This window comes from Anomaloglossus baeobatrachus, chromosome 2, assembly GCF_048569485.1.
Source record: "Anomaloglossus baeobatrachus isolate aAnoBae1 chromosome 2, aAnoBae1.hap1, whole genome shotgun sequence".
NCBI classification, from domain to species: Eukaryota; Metazoa; Chordata; class Amphibia; order Anura; family Aromobatidae; genus Anomaloglossus; species Anomaloglossus baeobatrachus.
The window spans coordinates 277,296,778-277,317,149 of NC_134354.1; the positions used below are offsets into that span (position 1 = coordinate 277,296,778).

Here is a 20,372-nt window from a genome sequence, read left to right on the forward strand (position 1 = left end):
GCAACGACATCGCTTACAAAAAGTCGTTGGGGTCACGGAATTCGTGACGCACATCTGGCCTCATTGCGTGTAACACGTACGAGCGACCGCTAACGATGTAAAATACTCACCAAATCGTTGATTGTTGACACGTCATTCATTTCCAAATGTCGTTGCACGTGCAGGATGCAGATTGTTCGTCGTTCCTGAGGCAGCACACATCGCTACGTGTGACAGCCCAGGAACGATGAACAACACCGTACCTGCGTCCTCCGGCAACGAGGTGGGCGTGACTTCTATGCGGCTGCTCTCCGCCCCTCCGCTACTATTGGACGCCTGCCGTGTGATGTCGCTGTGACGCTGCACGAACCGCCCCCTTAGAAAAGAGGTTGTTTGCCGGCCACAGCGACGTTGCTAGGAAGGTAAGTACGTATGACGGCTCCTAGCGATTGTTCGCCACGGGCAGCGATTTGCCCGTGATGCACAAATGACGGGGGCGGGTGCTTTCATGAGCGACATTGCTAGCGATGTTGCTACGTGTAAAGCCCCCTTAAGGCTTTGTAGAAGAACAGAAAAAAAGTTCAGGTGATGAACTAGTCACTTGTTCTCCAGACCTTTCACCAATAGAAAACATTTGGTGCATTATAAAATGAAAAATCGGCAATGAAGATCCAGGACTCTTGATCAGCTAAAATCCTACGTCAGACAAAAATGGGACAATATTCCTCTCCCAAAACACAAGCAATTGGTCTCCTCACTTCCCAGATGTTTACAGACTTTGCTGCCATCAATTTCCATATGTGTTAGCGTAATTTTTCGGATTATATGATGCACTTTTGCTCCCAAAAATTTGGAAGGAAAATGAGGGGTGTGTCTTAAAATCCAAATGTAGCTTATCGGGGGGCGATGGAGAGGGGTCACAGGATGCAGGGGCTCTGTACGGCGTCCAGTGACTGCTCTGTGCGGTGGCCGGCGGCGTTGCTATGTAAGGCAGCCGGCGGAGCTGCTGTGTAAGTCGGCCAGCGGCGCTGTTGTGTAAAGCGACCGGCAGAGCTGCTGTGTAAGGCGGCCGGCAGAGCTGCTGTGTAAGGCGGCCGGCAGAGCTGCTGTGTAAGGCGGCCGGCAGAGCTGCTGTGTAAGGCGGCCGGCGGAGCTGCTGTGTATGGCGGCCAGTGGAGCTGCTGTGTACGGCGGCCGGCGGAGCTGCTATGTATGGCGGAACTGCTGTGTATAGCGGCTGGCGAGGTACGAGCCATATTGACGAAGAGGTGGTAAGGACTTGAAATAATGGGGCCTAGAGTCTGCGCGTGTGGAGATGGAGCTCTCGGCTCAAAAGCTCATGTGCGCAGGCGCTGCCTCCAGGCACCATTATTTGAAGTCCTCATGGCCGATATCTTCAGAATAACCCGTACCTCACCGCCCGCACACACAGAGCAGAGCCAGCACAGGGCAGAGCCAGCGTGGAGCAGAGCCAGCACAGAGCAGAGCTAACATGGTGCAGAGCCAGGATAGAGTAGAGCCAGGAAAGAGCAGAGCCAGGACAGAGCAGAGCCGCACAGAGCAGTGCCTGCAGCCCCAGCACAGTGGTAAAACTCCAGCAGATTATAAAACAGACCCCATATCTTTTTCTTTTACCTTTTTTTCCTCTAAATGTGGGGTGCGTCTTTTAATCCAGTGCATCTTATAAAATGAAAAATTATTTCAAATGAAATTAAAAATTGTCTAACTTGCAATGTCTGATATTTGTTTTATTTTCTGCATAAAATATGTCTATAAGTGATTTCCAAACCATTGCATTGTTGTTTTCTTTACATTTTACACCGCGTCCCAACTACTTAAGAATTAATTTCAGCCTTTTGATTCAGCTCTCCACAACAATCACGGTCTCTCACCGTGGACCCCTGGAAAATTTAAATTCTAAATTAATGTAGCTTGTTGTATCCATATAAAAACTTTGTAGGGTTTCTATGTCACACTAGTCACTAGTCACTAACTATTCATGGGCTAACCGTGAGGCTGGGTAGTCATAAGGTCTTAGGTCACATACTAAGAGGGCTCGCAATATACAAAGGTTAAGACAAAGATGTAGTCAGGTCACATTTCGAGTACAAAGTTCCAAGAAGGTAGCAGATCAAGACAATAGGGGCTAGTCAAATGGATCGTCGGAATCAAGGTCTAAGTTGGGTAAACTATAGATCTGACTGAGCACAGGAACAACAGGCACACAGACACCCCTAAACTAAAGCTACGAATGGCAGTAATTAAAGTCTGAAAGGCAGCTAAGTAGCAAGCTAACTCCAAACCTGACATGTCTCAGCGCTGATTGGATGGCTGAGTTGTCTATCACCACACTGACAGCTCAGCCTTCCCCTGCCTCCGATTGAACAACTAAAATGTCCATCACCATACTGACTCCCCTGCCCAAGATTGGGCGGCTGAGCTGTCACTCACTGCATTCAGAAACATCGCTGGAAGGAATTGTGACTTTCTACACTAGGATTAGAAACATCTTGACTAAAAAAAAAAGGTGTCACTCAAGGGAAACATTGTGTGTCATGGATATCTACTTTTTGTTCGACTTGGTCTTGCCTGTTAAAAGAAAAAAAGACTATCAATACTTACCATTCTCTTTGGAACAACTTTAGTCTATAAAAACACTGTCCATGTTCCTGTCATAAACACACTACAAAAAAGACCCCTCATGGGGTGATAACATTGCCTGTGTGCTGGTGTCAATAAAAGAAATGCAATGAATGCTGGTTCAATGTTTTGCTTTTCTGAATAATTTCAGTATAAAGGGAAGACTGGACTCATTTTACCATGCGTTGGTGAGGAGCCAAATGTACCAGTACATGAATAGAGCTCCTCATTTCAGTCACTAGAAACAGAAGACTCAGACCTCCCTGTCTCATCTTTAGCATACATTCATTACGATCCATTATACGCAATCACATCTAATAAAACCATTGGTATTCCGAATGTGTCAATGTTCGGACTCAGACTCATCTATTCTTCCATATCACAAAATCCATGGTAGATCAAATCAGCCTAATTATCACAATTCACTAACTTCTTTTCACTGAAGTGCCATTTCTATCTGTTCTTAGGCTCTTCAGATCTTTATTGGAGGCTCCGTCACAGATCTGGACAATATTTTCTGGCAAATGGATGACATGATGGAAACCGGACCACATTATAGTCAATGGACTCGGTCAATCACTGCTGGTGCCTGCTATGATTTGGATCTATACTGCCAGACTTTTTGATGGCTTACTACTATGATGTGGCAGAACAACGGTCAAAGAAGACAGATGTAAACAGATCAAGATGTCTACTCTGTCACTGTTTTTATGTAGATAGAAGCTGTAAGGGCGAACATCCTCTTCCTGAAGGGGGAGGGACGTTCGGCGTTACAGCGACATCACACAGCGGCCGCCCAATAGAAGCGGAGGGGCGGTGATGAGCGGGACGTAACATCCCGCCCACCTTCTTCCTTCCGCATTGCCGGCGGGACGCAAGTAAGCTGTGTTTGTCATTCCCGGGGTGTCACACGGAGCGATGTGTGCTGCCTCGGGAACGACGAACAACCGGCGCGCAGAAGGAGGAAAGACTTTATGAAAATGAACGACGTGTCAACGAGCAATGATAAGGTGAGTATTTTTGCTCGTTCACAGTCATTCGTAGCTGTCACACACTACGATATCTCTAACGATGCTGGATGTGCGTCACGGAATCTGTGACCCCGACGACATATCAACCGATATATCATAGCGTGTGACGTCGCCCTAAGGGGTACTTTACACGCTGCGACATCGCTAGCGATTGCTAGCGATGTCGAGCGCGATAGCACCCGCCCCCGTCGTATGTGCAACATTTGGTGCTCGCTGCCGTAGCAAACATTATCGCTACGGCAGCGTCACACGCACATACCTGTTCAGCGACGTCGCTGTGACCGCCGAACAATCCCTCCCTCAAGGGGGAGGTGCATTCGGCGTCATAGCGACGTCACTGCGGCGTCATTAAGCGGCCGGCCAATAGAAGCGGAGGAGCGGAGATGAGCGGGACGTAACATCCCACCCACCTCCTTCCTTCCGCATTGCCAGTGGACGCAGGTAAGGAGATGTTCGTCACTCCTGCGGTGTCACACATAGGAACGACAAGCAACATCGTACCGCTGGCAGCAGCGATATTAAGGAAATGAACGACGTGTCAATGATCACCGTTTTGGAACGATTTTGCGATCGTTGATTGACGCTCATTAGTGTTATATGCTGCGACGTCGCTACCGGCGTCGGATGTGCGTCACTAATGACGTGACCCCGACGATATATCGGTAGCGATGTCGCAGCGTGTAAAGCACCCCTGAGAGTTGACTGCAGGAATTATGGATGGGCTACAAGGGTCTGTTTATACCACTTATTGCGGGGGTATCAAGAGTCTATTTCTGTCATTGCTACTAGAGAGAGTGGTGTTTGAGAGCCCTCGGCTGTTAAGTAACATGGTTACTTGGTAACATGTGTGTGAGAGCATACATGTATGCTGGGAATGTGGACATGAGGGCCTATATGTAGTAAATATATATGGTAAATATGTGTATTAGAGCATATATGTGTGTGGTGAAAGTGTGCATGAGTGTGTCCATGTATATGGAGAGTCTACTGGAGTGCAATCATATATATTATAATAATTCATACCTGTTCATCCCTGTATGGAGTGAGCACTCTGTATAGGGCATCTGTGGCTGCATCTATGAAAGGGATATTAAAGCTATAAGATTGAGGTGTATATAAGATGAAAACAGATCTGTCCACTATAATTGTTGCCCAAGATCATCTGTAGCCTCCTAATTCCAGTGTCCGGGGGTATTCTGGTGGCTGGACCCCACTGATCACAGAGTGGTGGCATATCCTAGTGATATTCCACAACATTTTGTAATAAGTATCACCATAAGGACAGCCAATTATAGCTGTATATGGAATAATACGAAACTGTTTAAGGCCCCCTTCACACGTCCGTGTCTCCGTTACGTGTTTGGTCCATTTCCTCACGTGCTGGAGACACAGGCACACATAGACCCATTAAAGTCAATGGGTCTGCGCTCACATGCGTGTTTTGCCATGGACGGTGTGTCCGTGTGGAGCATACGTGTGTCCGTGTGCTCTACATGTAGATATGTCCGTTTCTCTCCGGCAACACGGGTGTCACACGGACCGCACACGGATGTGATCCGTGTGACACGCACCAGAGAAAACACACTTGCTTGTGAAATAAAAAGAACTTCTATATTCACCTTCTCCAGCGTTGCTTTCTCTGCCGCTGCTGGCATTTGCTTCCGACCCCCACTCATTAGGCTCAATGCATATTCAGTCCACTGCGGGCCGGAAGCAGCAGCAGCGGAGAGTCGGCAGGACTGGAGACCCTAGATTAGCACCACGGACAGCAACCCCAGGGACAGGTGAGCAGAAAGTTCCCATTCTCCGTGTGCCATAAACAATGTACATGGAGGGCAATACGCACCTTTGATACATCCGTGAAAAACATGCGCGATATTCACAGACGTGTGAAAGAGGCCTAATGGAAAGAGTTAAGAAGACTGCAGCTTATGAGCACACTCCACCTACTCCCATCCCTCTAACAATTAATCAGCACTGCTGAGGACAGAGGTCACCATGAGTCCAAGCTGTGGAATCCACTGTAGGCTTTCTAAATGTAACCTCAATTTAATATTACTTCTATGCTCTATTTACACATGGCATAAATGTTATAATACAGTATACCACAAAAGCTGCGGCTCTCGGAAGAAGGGAAGGAAAAAACAAAAATGAAAAATGGAAAATCGCCCAGGGGTGAAGGGGTTAACGGCTGTGTGAGTTATTTAGAAGGAACACCAAATTTATTTATCTATTAGCCCTAAGACACATGGTATGAAAATCGGAGCAAGTGGAATGCAATAAAACATCGCACCAATATTAGCCTATGTGTCAGCACCCATGAGCAATTATTTTCTTAGCCCTAATCGGACTGAGAAAATGGTCGCAGCATGTAATGCGTTCCTGGTTTCTCTCGCACCTATTCAAGTCTATGGGGCGAGGGAAAAATCGCACTGCACTCGCAGTGCACCGGTGTACCGCGAGTGCAGCTCGAGAATGGCAATAGCCGGAAATGGAGGCGAGAGGGAGATAAATCCCTCCCTCCCCTCCACAGCACCAGCCCTCCCCTCCATCAGCACTGGCCCTCCCCTCCTCAGTGCCGGCCCGCCCCTCCTCAGTGCTGGGCCTCCCCTCCTCAGCACTGGGCCTCCCCTTCTCAGCGCTGGCCCGCCCCTTTTCAGTGCTGGCCCGCCCCCCGCAGCTGTAGTCTGATCGCATGATCGGACCTCAGTCGCAATGACACTCGCATGACACTCGGCTCCTGCTGTGCTGTTAGCGTGAGCCGAGTGTCATGCGAGAATCGCAGTAGTTCCCCGTGTGGCCCCGGCCTTATACAAGCCGTACACTGACTACTTTACATTGTTTCAAAGTGTCATATCTTCAGTGTCTTCCCATGAAAAGATGCAATAAAATATTTACAAAAATGTGAGGGGTGTACTCACTGTTGCACTCACCTGCTGCATGCACTCAGATATACATGCAGCAGGGTTCTGTGATACGTCGGATAACCGTTCTGACCTCAGAACCATAATAATATTGAACTACTTAGTGATTGGTTATTCTTTTTGGAAACATCAGGTATTTAAACAATTGGCATCATATAGCCCTGCTGCTGAAAGTGAAAAAGGATTTTGTGGGGAGTCAATCTATATGATTTGGGCAGATTATATTATATTACCACAGAACCTGTATCTGTAGATCAATAGATGAAATATCTTCACTGAGAAGACCTCTGATGGGCATATTGCTTCACCGGCAGGGGTATTACCCCTTAAAACTCTGGTGTTGAAAACAATATATCCTCCTAAAGGCCGCTTTATATGCAGCAATCGCACCCGCCCCCATAGTTCGTGCGTCATGGGCAAATCGTTGCCCGTGGCGAACAATATCGCAGGTACGCGTCACACCAACATACCTTTCAAACGACGTTGCTGTGGCCGCCGAACAACCTCCTTTTTAAGGTGGCGGTTCGTGCGGCATCACAGCGACTTCTCACAGCAGGACACCAAAAGAAGCGGAGGAGCGAAGAGCAGCCACATGAACGTCACTCCCACCTCGTTGCCGGGGGACGCAGGAATGCTGTTGTTCGTCGAAGGGATGTGTGCTGCCTCAGGAACGACGAACAACCTGCGTCCTAAACGAGGAACGATATTTTGAAAATGAACGACGTGTCAACGATTGGTAAGTATTTGTAATCGTTAGCGGTCGCTCGTAGGTGTCACATGCAACGACGTCGCTAACGAGGCCGGATGTTCGTCACGAATTCCGTGACCCCAGCGATATCTCGTTAGAGATGTCATTGCGTGTAACGGGGCCTTAAGTGTGCAGATTTTTTTAGTGATTGTTTGTTCTGTTAATAATAGCTGTAAATACATATTCCAAATAGGAAGATATTCCTCTTTTTTAATAAGCATTTATACCAATAAAGGTTGTGTTTTTAAGATTTTTCTTCAGTGATAATGATAAGTAGTTAAACACATAACATCAATAGACGGTGAACTTTTATGTGTAACTCTACCCACCACTGATTAGCAGTTTCTACCAATATACAATATACAGAGAAATCTGCCAATCAGTGGTGTGGACATGGCTCATCATTCAGAGAACTGATAGATCTGCACCAGAGAAACCTATTGCAAACAGCTCAGTAAGTGACACATCACTGGAATCAGAGTCTATGCCACAACGTTATGCTGCTCTCAGATGGGGTAGCAAAAACCTGCTGACAGAGTCCCTTTAACCCCTTCACGACCAAGAACGTATTGGTTCGTCCTATTTTTTGGGTGGTTCCCAACCAAGAATGTCACTCCCGACAGCTGAGCCACAGCCCTCACAGCCAAGGACGGTCTCCACGCTGTCCCTGACTGTTTACCTCCTAAATCGATACTGATCTCAGCACTTAGAGGATTGAGACGATGTAATTGCGATGGCCCGATTGAAGTCATGGTTACCCATGGTCATCATGACGATCCCCAGGTCACTTGAAAGCCTGAGCGATCATGCCTACAGTATGATCACTCAGTCTTTCTTTGTGCAGCCCTGACAGCTGCGATGTTCTGCAGTGATTGAGCACTGTAGAACATTGCAGTTACGATCAGAGTACTGTGGGGTAAAGTCCCATAAAGGGCTAAGTTAAAAAGTTAAACAAAAAAGTAAAAATAGAAAAAACTTAAAATAAAGTACAAAAAAAAAAAATTCAACTAGTTATAGTTGTGTAAAAAAAAAAAACAACTACATCTTTGGTATCCGTATCCGCATCTGTAACAACACAATCTATAAAACTGTCACACTAGTTAACTTATTCAGTGGACAAAGTAGAAAAAAAAAAAAGCAGCAAAAAATATGTTGTTTCATCACACAGCTGACAAAAAAACTAGAATAAAATGTATTCAAAAAGTCATATATAAATAAAAATGGTACCGTTGAAAATGTCATCTTGTCTTGCAAAAAACAAGCCACGACATAGCTCCATCAGCAAAAAAATAAAAGAGCTATAGCTCTCAGAGTACAGCAATGGATTAAACAGTTTTGTTTCCTAGAAAATAGTTTGTATGTTGCAAAAGTGGAAAAATATAAAAAAAACTATACAAATAGGTATTATTGTAATCATAGTTCCATCAAGAATAAAATTGTCTTATCATTCTTATGGCACGGCGAACGGCATAAAACCCCTCAAAAAATACTATTATAATATTATGTGGCCCAAAATTGTACCAATAAAAACTCAAACTCAATGTGCAAAAAACAAGCCCTCACATGACTCTGCTGGCAGAAAAATAAAAAAAGGTATAGACTTCAAGATTCAGTGATGCAAAAACTTTTATTTTGTAAAAAAGTGTTTTTAGTGTGATAGTAGGTAAACCTAAAAAACTATCTAAGTCTAGTATCACTGTAACCGTACTGACCAGAAAATAAAGCTGCCCTATCACTTATACTGCAAGGTGAACAGTGCAAAAAATAAATAAAGCTAGTTGTACACCACCTGCTATTGATTTGTTCATTCTGCCTCTAAAGGATCACAGTACAGCGTGGCTCATATTTAGCCTGCGCTCTACACTGAGCGCTTACACTGAGGATTACGTGTAAGGGTACATGCCCACAATCAGAAATAGCAGGGTTTTGGAAGCAGCGTGTTTTCGCGGCATCCAAAATGCTGCGTTGTACAGTACAAGCACAGTGGATGGGATTTATAAAAATCCCATGCCCACTGTGATTCTTTTCTCGGCATCGTAAACTGATATGTTGTTCAGCTTCCCTAGCAGCAGCATGTCCATTTATGCTTGCAGAGCTGCAACTGTTTTTGCGGGGAAAACAGAGTGAAAGTCCCACAGCACCCCAAACCCTAATCATGTGCACGGGCAGCTGCAGTCTCCTGCAGAGAATACTTGTGTCTCCGTAGCAGAAGACATGCTGTGTCCAGGACGCAGTAAGTGCAGATCGTAGGCACATGCACAAAATCTCTGAAATACGTAATTTACACAATTTCCAATGAAAGATTCACTGTAATGAGACAGAGGGAGTCACTTTGATATCACATCTGGCCTGTGGTCCGGCGGTGTCCATCTTTTTACACCTCTTTTTCGGTATACCCAAAAGGGCGGTCATCAACAGTTTTGTTTATCATTGGAAAGACGGACACCGCTGAACAGAGGTCAAACAGAGTCTGGAGTAACTCTGCTGCCTCATTAGTGAATGAATATGTTGCGGGTTTCACCTGAATCATGTATTTCAGAGATGTAGATGGAAACCCCGATGTAAGTGCTCAGCATAGAGCATAGGATAAATGTGAACTGATCCAAAATGTTATGTACCAAAATTTCCACCAAATAGCATTCAGCTCAACCCACAAAAACACAAGTCTACACTCAGGTCCGTCACCGGTTAATGGAAATATTGGGGGCTTCCCCATCACTGGTAGCACAAAAAGAAATTCAGCAAAATCTTAGCTCCTAAATACAAATGCCCACTCTATTCTAAGCCCCACAATGTGCTTAAGCCACAGTTAGCATCCACATGTTTGGCATTGTTGAAGTGAGGAGAGCCCACTTAAATGTATGGGGTGCAGATTTCCAGAAGCACAAGCTGGGTACAATGTATGGGCACTACAATGTACTGAGCACAACAAGGACTTATTTGCAATTTTTAATTCTGTAACACTCATTGCCTTTGACACCATGAGTGTTTTCCAGAGATAAAATCGTCACTACACCCATAGATGAATTTCCAGAGGTGTGTAATTACCAAAATTTGGTCACTTGAGGAGATTTCTTCTGTTTTGGCACTTAGGGGCTCTGCAAATATGGTCCGCACGCTTTCCTAGGTAAATCTGTGCTACAAAAATCAAATGGCGCACCTTCCCTACTAAGCCCCGTGGGGCAGCCAAACAGTACTGTACAGTCACATGTGGGGTATTGCCACATTCAGGAGAGGTTGTGCAACATATTATGGGATCTTTTTTAACCTAATCCCTTTGTGAACATTGGAAATCTGAGGTTAAAACTACAGTTCAGTCGTATAAATGTAATTATTTTTTGTTTACCGCCCAAAAGTATAAAATTTTGCGACACACCTGTATTGTCAATATGCTCACTGCACTGCTCGATAAATTTATTGATGGGTGCAGTTTGTAAAATGGGGTCACTTGTGGGGAGTTTCTGCTGTTATAGCACCTCAGGTGCTCTGCCTATGTGACATGGCTTACGTAAACTATTTAATCTAAATCTGAAGTTAAATATGGCACTTCTCTTTTTTACTTTGTACTGTGCCATATATAAGGTATTGTCATACTCAGGAGAAATTGCACAACAAATTGTATGGCCCATTATCTCCTGTTGCCCTAGTGAATTTGAAAAATTTGGGGTTAAATCCATGAGCAGGAAGGAGGTGGGTGGGGCCTGCACGAGCTCCGGTCATGTGACAGCCAGAGCTAGTTCAGGCCCGCCCACCTTCTCCTGCACAGTGTAGAGACGCTGACAGACGCTGGAGAGAAGTGCTGCGTGATGGAGGTAAGTATGAACCCCCCCAATCACTGCAGCACTTGTTCTGCATTGAGGATGCAGTGCTGAAGCCATGGTACTGTATCCTCAATGCAGAATGCCCGCAGGATATCCGCAGGACATTCTACAATAAAACCGCAGCATGTAAACAGACAAAGATGTGCTGTGGTTTTCTGGGAGCTCATGCGGAATGTCCTGCGGATATAACCGCAGGACACTTTCCCCCGTGGGCACATAGCCTTAGGTGCATTTTCTCTTGTTACCCTTGTGAAAATACAAAATTAACATTTTGTAGAAAACAGTAAAATTTAAATTTTTTCCTTCCACACTGCTTTAGTTCCTGTGAAGCACCTAAAGGGTAAATCAACTTCTTGGATGTGATTTTGAGCAGTGTGAGGGGTGCAGTTTTTAGAATGGGGTCATTTTGGGGTATTTTCTGTCACCTAGAGCTTTCAAAGTCACTTTAAGCGTGATGTGGTCCCTGAAAAATGGTTTTGTAGATTCAGTTGGAAAAATTACACAATTTCTGATGAACTTTGAACTCTTCTGACTTCCTAGCAAAAAAAATTGTTTCAAAAATTGTGCTGATGTAAAGTAGACAAGTGGGAAATGCTACTTATTAACTATCTTGTCTGACATAAGTCTCTGGTTTAAGGACTTAAAAGTTTGAAAATTGCAAAACTTTCCAAATTTTCACCAAATTTTCCATATTTTCACAAATAAATGCAAAAAATATCAGGCTAAATTTGCAACTATCATGTAGTACAATATATCATGAAAAAACAAGCTGAAGCTCCAGAGTTATAATCTGTCAAAGTGACACAGAATTGCATAAAATGGCCAGTCAGGAAGGTGAAAACGGGCTGGGTGGTGAAGGGCTTTAAGCAGGGGTAGGGAACCTCCGGCCCGCGGGCCGCATGCGGCCCGCCATGACCTTTAATGCGGCCCCCGGGCAGATTCCTGGGGGAGGCAGAGCTTGTGCTGTCACCGCAGTTTTGCAGGCCGCTGACCCTTTAAATCCACACATTGCTGCTTGTGCGCACCAATGTGTTCTCCCATCGGCCAGTGCTTACTTTGTGGGCGGGTCCCACAGCAACCTCACAGCTTCCAGTGTTGTGTGCCCGCCCCCTGCCCTCCGGAGCTCTGTGCCCGCCTTCTCCTTTTGATGCTGAGTGCCTGCCTTCTCCTTCTGATGCTGTGTGCCCGCCCCCTGCCCTCCGGAGCTGAGTGCCCGCCTTCTCTTTCTGATGCTGTGTGTCCGCCCCCTGCCCTCCGGAGCTCTGTGCCCGCCTTCTCCTTCTGCTGCTGAGTGCCCACCCCCTACCCTCCGGAGCTGAGTGCCCGCCTTCTCCTTCTGATGCTGTGTGCCCGTCCCCTGCCCTCCGGAGCTCTGTGCCCGCCTTCTCCTTCCGATGCTGTGTGTCCGGCGCCTGCACTCCAGTGCTTTGAGTGCGATGCTGCTGTGAGTCCAGCGCCGGCCCCCTGCTGCTATGTGCCCTGCCCAGTGCTTTGTGCCTCCCCACCCCAGTTCTGTAAACCCTCTCCCCCAGAGTTGCATGAAACTCTCAGCGCAGTGTGCCCCCCAATGTCCTGTGTGCACCCCCCAGTCCTATGTGCAGCCCATCACCCAGTCCTGTGTGCAGCCCATCCCCCAATCCTGTGTGCAGCCCATCCTCCAGTCCTGTGTGCAGCCCATCCCCCAACCCTGTGTGCAGCCCATCCCCCAACCCTGTGTTTGATTCTAATTCAATCGCCCTACCTCTCTCACCTTTTTGAGGGGCTTTTCACTTCCCACATATAAGGATTTTAAATACATTATATAAAATACTCATTAGATAGAATTGCCACCCCCCATGTAGGTTCATAGGAATGAGAACCCGGGCTAACAATTATTGCAGATGAATGGTCAAAGCCCATGTCATGTTACACAAGTTATAAACTGCATGTTCCTCATGTACTTGTGTTGGTGGTAATCACTTATAAATATATAGCGCCCCAGGTCTCTAGAGGCATAGTCACAGGTTACCTCCAACTCTAGATGTTTTTGTTTACCAAATGTAACAAAATGAATAGTTATGCAAACAGCTGTACAGGAATGTTAGTGATTTATGTGTTACATGTATCTTCTTAGGTGTTGTGTGAATGAAATGAGTTTTTATTAGTTATTTTTATGAATCTATACTTAGCACAGTTTTATGCTGTAAGCTAAAAGAAAAAAAAATCCAAACCCTCCCACCCATAAAAAACAAAAACATATCAGCTACGTCCAAACTGATGTATGTCAGTATGTACTGCCTCTGTAGAGGATGAATAATCTGGTGCCAATGAAAAGTTCACATTGTCCCACCGAAAATAAAGCCTCAAAACAGCTCAACATAAAAATAAAATGACACGCATTTAGATTTGTTTTGTCAGTATAATAACTTAAAAATGTAAAAGAAAACTATTTTTTGTAATAAAATATATAATAAAACACTTACGGTATGTCATTTTTCTAAAAAATGATTATCTTAAAGGGGTTTTCCCACAAATAAAGTTACATTTAAAGTTGATGTTAATCAATAGATCTTGGAATAAGAATAATTTCCACAATTGGATGTGTTTAAAAAAATTGTTCCTGTGTGGATATAATCTTATACATGTGCCCTTCCTATTCAGTTGCTGGAGCTGCATTCTTGGACTATGACGCAGGAGCTTTGTGGGAATATTTTTTATAATAAATTGATGAACAAGGGATTGTGTGTGGGAGTCTTTATTCAAATAATAATTTTTTCCTGTGTTTTTTTTTCTTGGGGTGATTACTGGGTTAGCAATGGGGTGTCTGATAGACTCATCCATTATTAACCCTTGATCTTGATGCCAGCTGACATTACACAGCTAACGTCAATTCCCAAAATATTACCTTGATTGCCACTGCAATTGGTTGTGGCAATTTTGGGACGGCTGTGGTCTGCTATTTTTAGGCTGGGAAAGGCCAAATAACCATGGGCCTTACCAGCCTGATAATACCAGCCCCTAGCTGTCTGCTTTACCCAAAGATAGAGGGGACCTATTGTCTTTTTTTAAATTATGTATTTATTTATTATTTAAACAAGGCTAAAAACATCCTTTAGTGCCACATGAAAGAAACTAAAGGGTACAAGTGTCCAACCTTGCTCTAATCTAAGCTATCCAGAGGATAGTGTGCCGAACATCGCGCCCCTGGGTCTCATATAAGACCCGATGACAAGATGCGGCCAGCCAATCACAGTAATGTTAGTAGCCAAAATGGTTAAAGCATTACTGTGTATGGAAGGCAATCCCAACATGTTTATTGACTGTCTAGCAACCACGAAACATGAGGGGTGGGGATTCAAGAATGGCATCTTGATGCCAGCTGACATTACACAGTTAACGTCAATTCCCAAAATATTACCTTGATTGCCACTGCAATTGGTTGTGGCAATTTTGGGACGCCTGTGGTCTGCTATTTTTAGGCTGGGAAAGGCCAAATAACCATGGGCCTTACCAGCCTGATAATACCAGCCCCTAGCTGTCTGCTTTACCCAAAGATAGAGGGGACCTATTGTCTTTTTTTAAATTATGTATTTATTTATTATTTAAACAAGGCTAAAAACATCCTTTAGTGCCACATGAAAGAAACTAAAGGGTACAAGTGTCCAACCTTGCTCTAATCTAAGCTATCCAGAGGATAGTGTGCCGAACATCACGCCCCTGGGTCTCATATAAGACCCGATGACAAGATGCGGCCAGCCAATCACAGTAATGTTAGTAGCCAAAATGGTTAAAGCATTACTATGTATGGAAGGCAATCCCAACATGTTTATTGACTGTCTAGCAACCACGAAACATGAGGGGTGAGGATTAAAGCATGGCATCTTGATGCCAGCTGACATTAGACAGCTAACGTCAACTCCCAAAATATTACCTAGATTGCCACTGCAATTGGTTGTGGCAATTTTGGGACGGCTGTGGTCTGCTATTTTTAGGCTGGGAAGGGCCAAATAACCATGGGCCTTACCAGCCTGATAATACCAGCCCCTAGCTGTCTGCTTTACCCAAAGATAGAGGGGACCTATTGTCTTTTTTTAAATTATGTATTTATTTATTATTTAAACAAGGCTAAAAACATCCTTTAGTGCCACATGAAAGAAACGAAACATCGCGCCCCTGGGTCTCATATAAGACCCGATGACAAGATGCGGCCAGCCAATCACAGTAATGTTAGTAGCCAACATGGTTAAAGCATTAGTGTGTATGGAAGGCAATCCCAACATGTTTATTGACTGTCTAGCAACCACGAAACATGTGGGGTGGGGATTCAAGCATGGCACTGAAACACCCATAATACTCGATTGACTATTAAGCATTGTCGAACACACTTACCCATCACTAAAGACAACTCATATTATTATATTGTTATACTAGAATGACATGACCTACAAATAAAGTGATGCCTCAGGAACCAACCCCCCCCCCCCCCTCCGCTACTTCTGCTCCAAAGCTGCAGCCCATCTCTACTGTTTCTCTTTTCTGCTCCAGCACTGACATCAAGACACAGGACCAGACAGCTGCCGCCAATCCCCGGCTGAGATAGGTCAGCACTGTGGCCAATCACTAGCGGGACGCTCATTACCTGGGTGTTGTGTCTCGCTAGAAAGTTGAGACCAGCGGGGAATAAATTACATTTTGTTTTTCTACATTCCATCCACAAATGGTTTTTCCATTTTTCAGAACATTATACGATAAATTAAAATGACAAACTGTCCCACAACAAGCAATCCTATGTGATCGGAGAATCACAGGACACAACGCCACATAAATAGGGCGGAGAATCTACAGCAATACAATATAAGAATGAGCAGGGTTAAAGGGGTTTTCCACTTTTTAGAAAAGTTGACTCCAAACAATTTGTGTAATGTAAAATAATGGATAATATTCACCTTCCTGCCTCAGCGCCGCTGCTCCTGTGTTATCACCTCACTGACAGCTCATATCATGGCTGCAGCCAGTCTCTAAGCTCAGTGACTGACTGCAGTGGTGATATGGGTTATAAACGTGACTTCACCGCTGCAGCCAAAATATGGAAAATGAAGAAGTAGCAGGGAGTCAGCACTGGAAATATGGAGGGTGAGAGCTGTTTGGGTGGAAGACCCCTTTAATGCCCAGGTATAGCTATGCAGCAAGTCCAGGGTCGCCTGACAGAGCTGTCCTGAGTGTGACCCCTCCAGACTAGTCACGCTGCTGCCAGTCATCCATCATGTGACAGGCACACAGCAGGACGTGCTGCAAGAAGTAAGGATCCAGCCGCACTGGCAGCATCTCCAGCCCCACCCAGAGGGCACAGCCCATCACCCATCCAATGGATGGCACTGCATGGGCACAGCTGGCATGTCAGTTAGCTGTCACCCTGCACCGATCGCTATGCGGCTACCCAGCGGCGCTGCAACGATCGTACATAGCTACCCAGAGGCGCTGCACCGATCACTAAGCGGCTCCCCAGCCATCCTGCCAGCTCTATAGGCATGATCGGCTGCAATCAGCCATGCGCATCCCATTCATCCTGACTCTGCCCCTTACCTCAATGCCACCCTGACGCTGCAGTCTCCTTGGCTGCTCATGATGCAGCGTGTGTGCCCGCCGTCCCCTAGGCGCTCACAGCTGCTGCCATCCGTTCTCTAGCCCGTGCCCATGTCCGTTCCCCAATGCCATAGTCATCCAGAGCAGAACAATAGGTAGAGAGGGCGGACAGGCAGACAGCGCACACCCACCGGCTGGGCTCCAGCACACTCCTCCGGGGGCGGGCCTTCCGCTGGATGGGGGGCTCGGGGGTCCTGAGAGGTGAGGAGGAGAAGGTGACCAGTGCTGACAGAGGGGAGGATGGCGGGCGCCCAGCGGGAGCTGTGTGACAGGAAGGCTCAGAGGATGTGGGGGCAGTGACTGGCTTCCGCCGGCCTGATGGGGGGCATCACTGCGAGGGGCTTCTCCTCCATCACTGGATAGTGCTGCAGTCAGTAGTGAGGAATGGGGGACAATGGTGGGCACTTTCCTGCTGTCAATGTATTGGCATTTGGTGTAGTGTGAATTATGGCCGGCGTCTTGTGGTGTTTCTGTATAGTGTATGGCAGTGTCAGGCCATGAGAGCACACTATTTGGTGCAGACATTTTCTGTATCAAATCTGCACCTTCTGGCAGAAAAAAGCACCAAAAAACGCATTCATTTTTCTTAATGAATTAAATGGGTGGCAGGACAGGCTATGTGCGCACGTTGCGTTTTTTCCTGCGTTAACGCTGCATTTTGAACTGCAGCATTTCAGTGCAAAATTGCATGTGTTCTGCTTCCCCAGCAAAGTCTATGAGAAGTTTGAAAATTTAATGCACACGCTGCGTTTTTAAACGCAGCGTTTTGGCTGCCAAAAATTGCTGTGGAAAAAAAAGCAGCATGTCACTTCTTTTGTGTGTTGTAGCTGCACTCTCCACCCATTGAAATCAATGATGTGGGTCAAAACACATCCAAAATGCACTTGGACTGCATTTTTGTTGCGTTCCGCATGCTTTTTTGACAAACAAAACGCAGGTCTTTCAATCTCTATCGGTCGGTCACTTTCTCTGTCACTTGGTTGCTCTGTCCCTCTTTCTGTCCGTCGGTCGATCTCTCCCCCTCTCTCATACTCACCGATCACCGGCGCGGCGCTGCATGGCTGTGACAAAGCTCCGGCGGCTTTTCCTCTTTTGAAAATGCCGGCCGCTCATTATTCATTCCATCTCGTATTCTCTGCTTCCCCCGCCCACCGGTGCCTATGATTGGTTGCAGTCAGACACGCCTTCACGCTGAGTGATAGCTGTCTCACTGCAACCAATCACAGCCGCCGGTGGGCGGGTCTATATCGTGCAGTAAAATAAATGATTAAAAAAAAACGGCGTGCGGTCCCCCCAATTTTAATACCAGCCAGATAAAGCCACACGGCTGAAGGCTGGTATTCTCAGGATGGGGAGCTCCACGTTATGGGGAACCCCCCAGCCTAACATTATCAGCCAGCAGCCGCCCAGAATTGCCGCATCCATTAGATGCGACAGTCCCGGGACTCAACCTGGCTCATCCCGATTTGCCCTGGTGCCGTGGCAATCAGGTAAATAAGGAGTTAATGGCAGCCCATAGCTGCTGCTAAGTCCTAGGTTAATCATGACAGGCGTCTCCCCGAGATACTGATTAACCTCCCTCATGAGTAACCTGTAAGTTAAACTAAATAAACACATACACCCGAAAAAATCCTTTATTTGGAGTAAAAGACAAAAAAACACCCTCTTTCACCACTTTATTAATCCCCAAACACCCCTCCAGGTCCAACGTAATCCACACGACGTCCCACGACGCTTTCAGCTCTACTACATGAAGCTGACAGGAGCGGTCACAGACCACGACCGCTCTCTGTCAGCTCCACGCAGCAACTGAAGTCGCGCTATCAGCAATGACGTCACTCAGGTTACCTGCGTCCGCTGCTGGATCCTCCAACTGTGACAGCAAGTCTCCTGAGTGAATGAAGTGAGCTGCGCGAACATTAATGACGTCACAGGTGAGTTGTGGTCTCGGGTGGAGGATCCAGCTAGCCGAGGGTAACCTGAGTGATGGCACCAATGATCGTGCTGCTCACTTCAGTCACTCAGGGGATTTGCGGTCACCGGTGGGTCCTTAACGTGTGACCGCTAATCAGGACGCGACACACAGAGCCGCCGGATGACAATGAAGTTGGGTGAAGTTCATCCGAGTTCATTCTCATCGCATAATCTGCTGCCAGTGGGCATGTAGCACAGCTGAATTGTCGTGGGACCGCACTGTCAAAAATGCATGCATAACGCATGCAAAATGCATCCAAAATGCATGCGTTTTGGATGCATTTTTTTGACAAACGCAGTGTTTACAGTTGTCCTGTCTGCCAGAGGGTGCATTCTTTTCCGCACTGCACAGAACAAAATGTGCGCACATACCCTAACAACTGAAGGCAAAAAAGTACCGATTGACATGCTGCAGTTTATATTCAGCACCAAATCTGCAAGGAGAAGAGAACCAACGTGTGCACAGCTCTCCAGAAATCTCATTGACTTTGCTGGAAAAAGGATAGGCATGCCTTAAGGCCGCTTTACACGCTGCGATATCGGTACCGAGATCGCTAGCGTGGGTACCCGCCCCCATCTGTTGTGCGACACGGGCAAATCACTGCCCGTGCCGCACAACATCGCCCAGACCCGTCACACATACTTACCTGCCCGGCGACGTCGCTGTGACCGGCGATCCACCTCCTTTCTAAGGGGGCGGTTCGTTCAGCGTCACAGCTGCATCACTGAACCGCTGCCCAATAGAAGCGGAGGGGCGGAGATGAGTGGGACGAACATTCCGCCCACCTCCTTCCTTCCGCATAGCGGCCGGGAGGCAGGTAAGGAGAGCGTCCTCGTTCCTGCGGTGTCACACGGAGCGATGTGTGCTGCCACAGGAACGAGGAACAACATTGTTACTGCTGCAGCAACGATATTAGAGAATGGACCCCCATGTCACCGATGAGCGATTTTGCACGTTTTTGCAACGATGCAAAAACGCTCATAGGTGTCACACGCAACAACATCGCTAATGCGGCCGGATGTGCGTCACCAATTCCGTGACCCCAACGAGATCGCTTGAGCGATGTCGCAGCGTGTAAAGCCCCCTTTATGCCCTGTGTGCACACTGCATTTTTACCAGCGGGATTTTTTTGCGTTTTTGCTGCAGACATTTCTTGAGAAAATGGTTGTAACCTTTCCGCAGACATTCCCCAGCAAAACCTATGGAAAAAAAATTAGCTGTGCGCACACTGCGTATTCTTTCCCACTTTCTGTTCTTCATAATTTGTGAGGTGTGCAGATTGTCCTCATTATTAACCATCATGCATGGGCCCCATACACTCCGAGGCCCCATGCTGCTGCAGCGATAGTATGTCCGCCCCGTATATACCTTATATTACTATACACTATGCATCATTATACATTACTTTCAGGTATGTGCGCACAATCAGGGCTCGCTGCATTCAGAATGCAGGGGGTCCTGACCTGCGGGGCCACGAGTCTCCTCTGCAGGAAACCACAGCTGCTTGTACCCACGATCAGGGTTTTGTGCGCTCGCTTGTGTTTTCCCTACAGGGGACACATGAGAATCCGCAGAAAACAATTGACATGTTGCAGTCTGGAGAGACGCACTCTGCACACCTCACAAATTATG

The 20,372-nt window shown here is 46.5% G+C and overlaps 1 protein-coding gene across 1 annotated transcript in view; it reads right to left on the reverse strand.

The window, feature by feature from the left end:
• Positions 1-17,090, reverse strand: part of KIF21B (kinesin family member 21B) — a 411,687-nt gene extending 394,597 nt beyond the window's left edge. Inside the window, exon 1 of the mRNA XM_075335818.1 lies at positions 16,706-17,090. Within this exon, the coding sequence (XP_075191933.1) occupies positions 16,706-16,746 (41 nt within the window). The 5' untranslated portion in view covers positions 16,747-17,090. The remainder of the gene's footprint in view (positions 1-16,705) is intronic.
• Between the last annotated feature and the right edge of the window lie 3,282 nt (positions 17,091-20,372).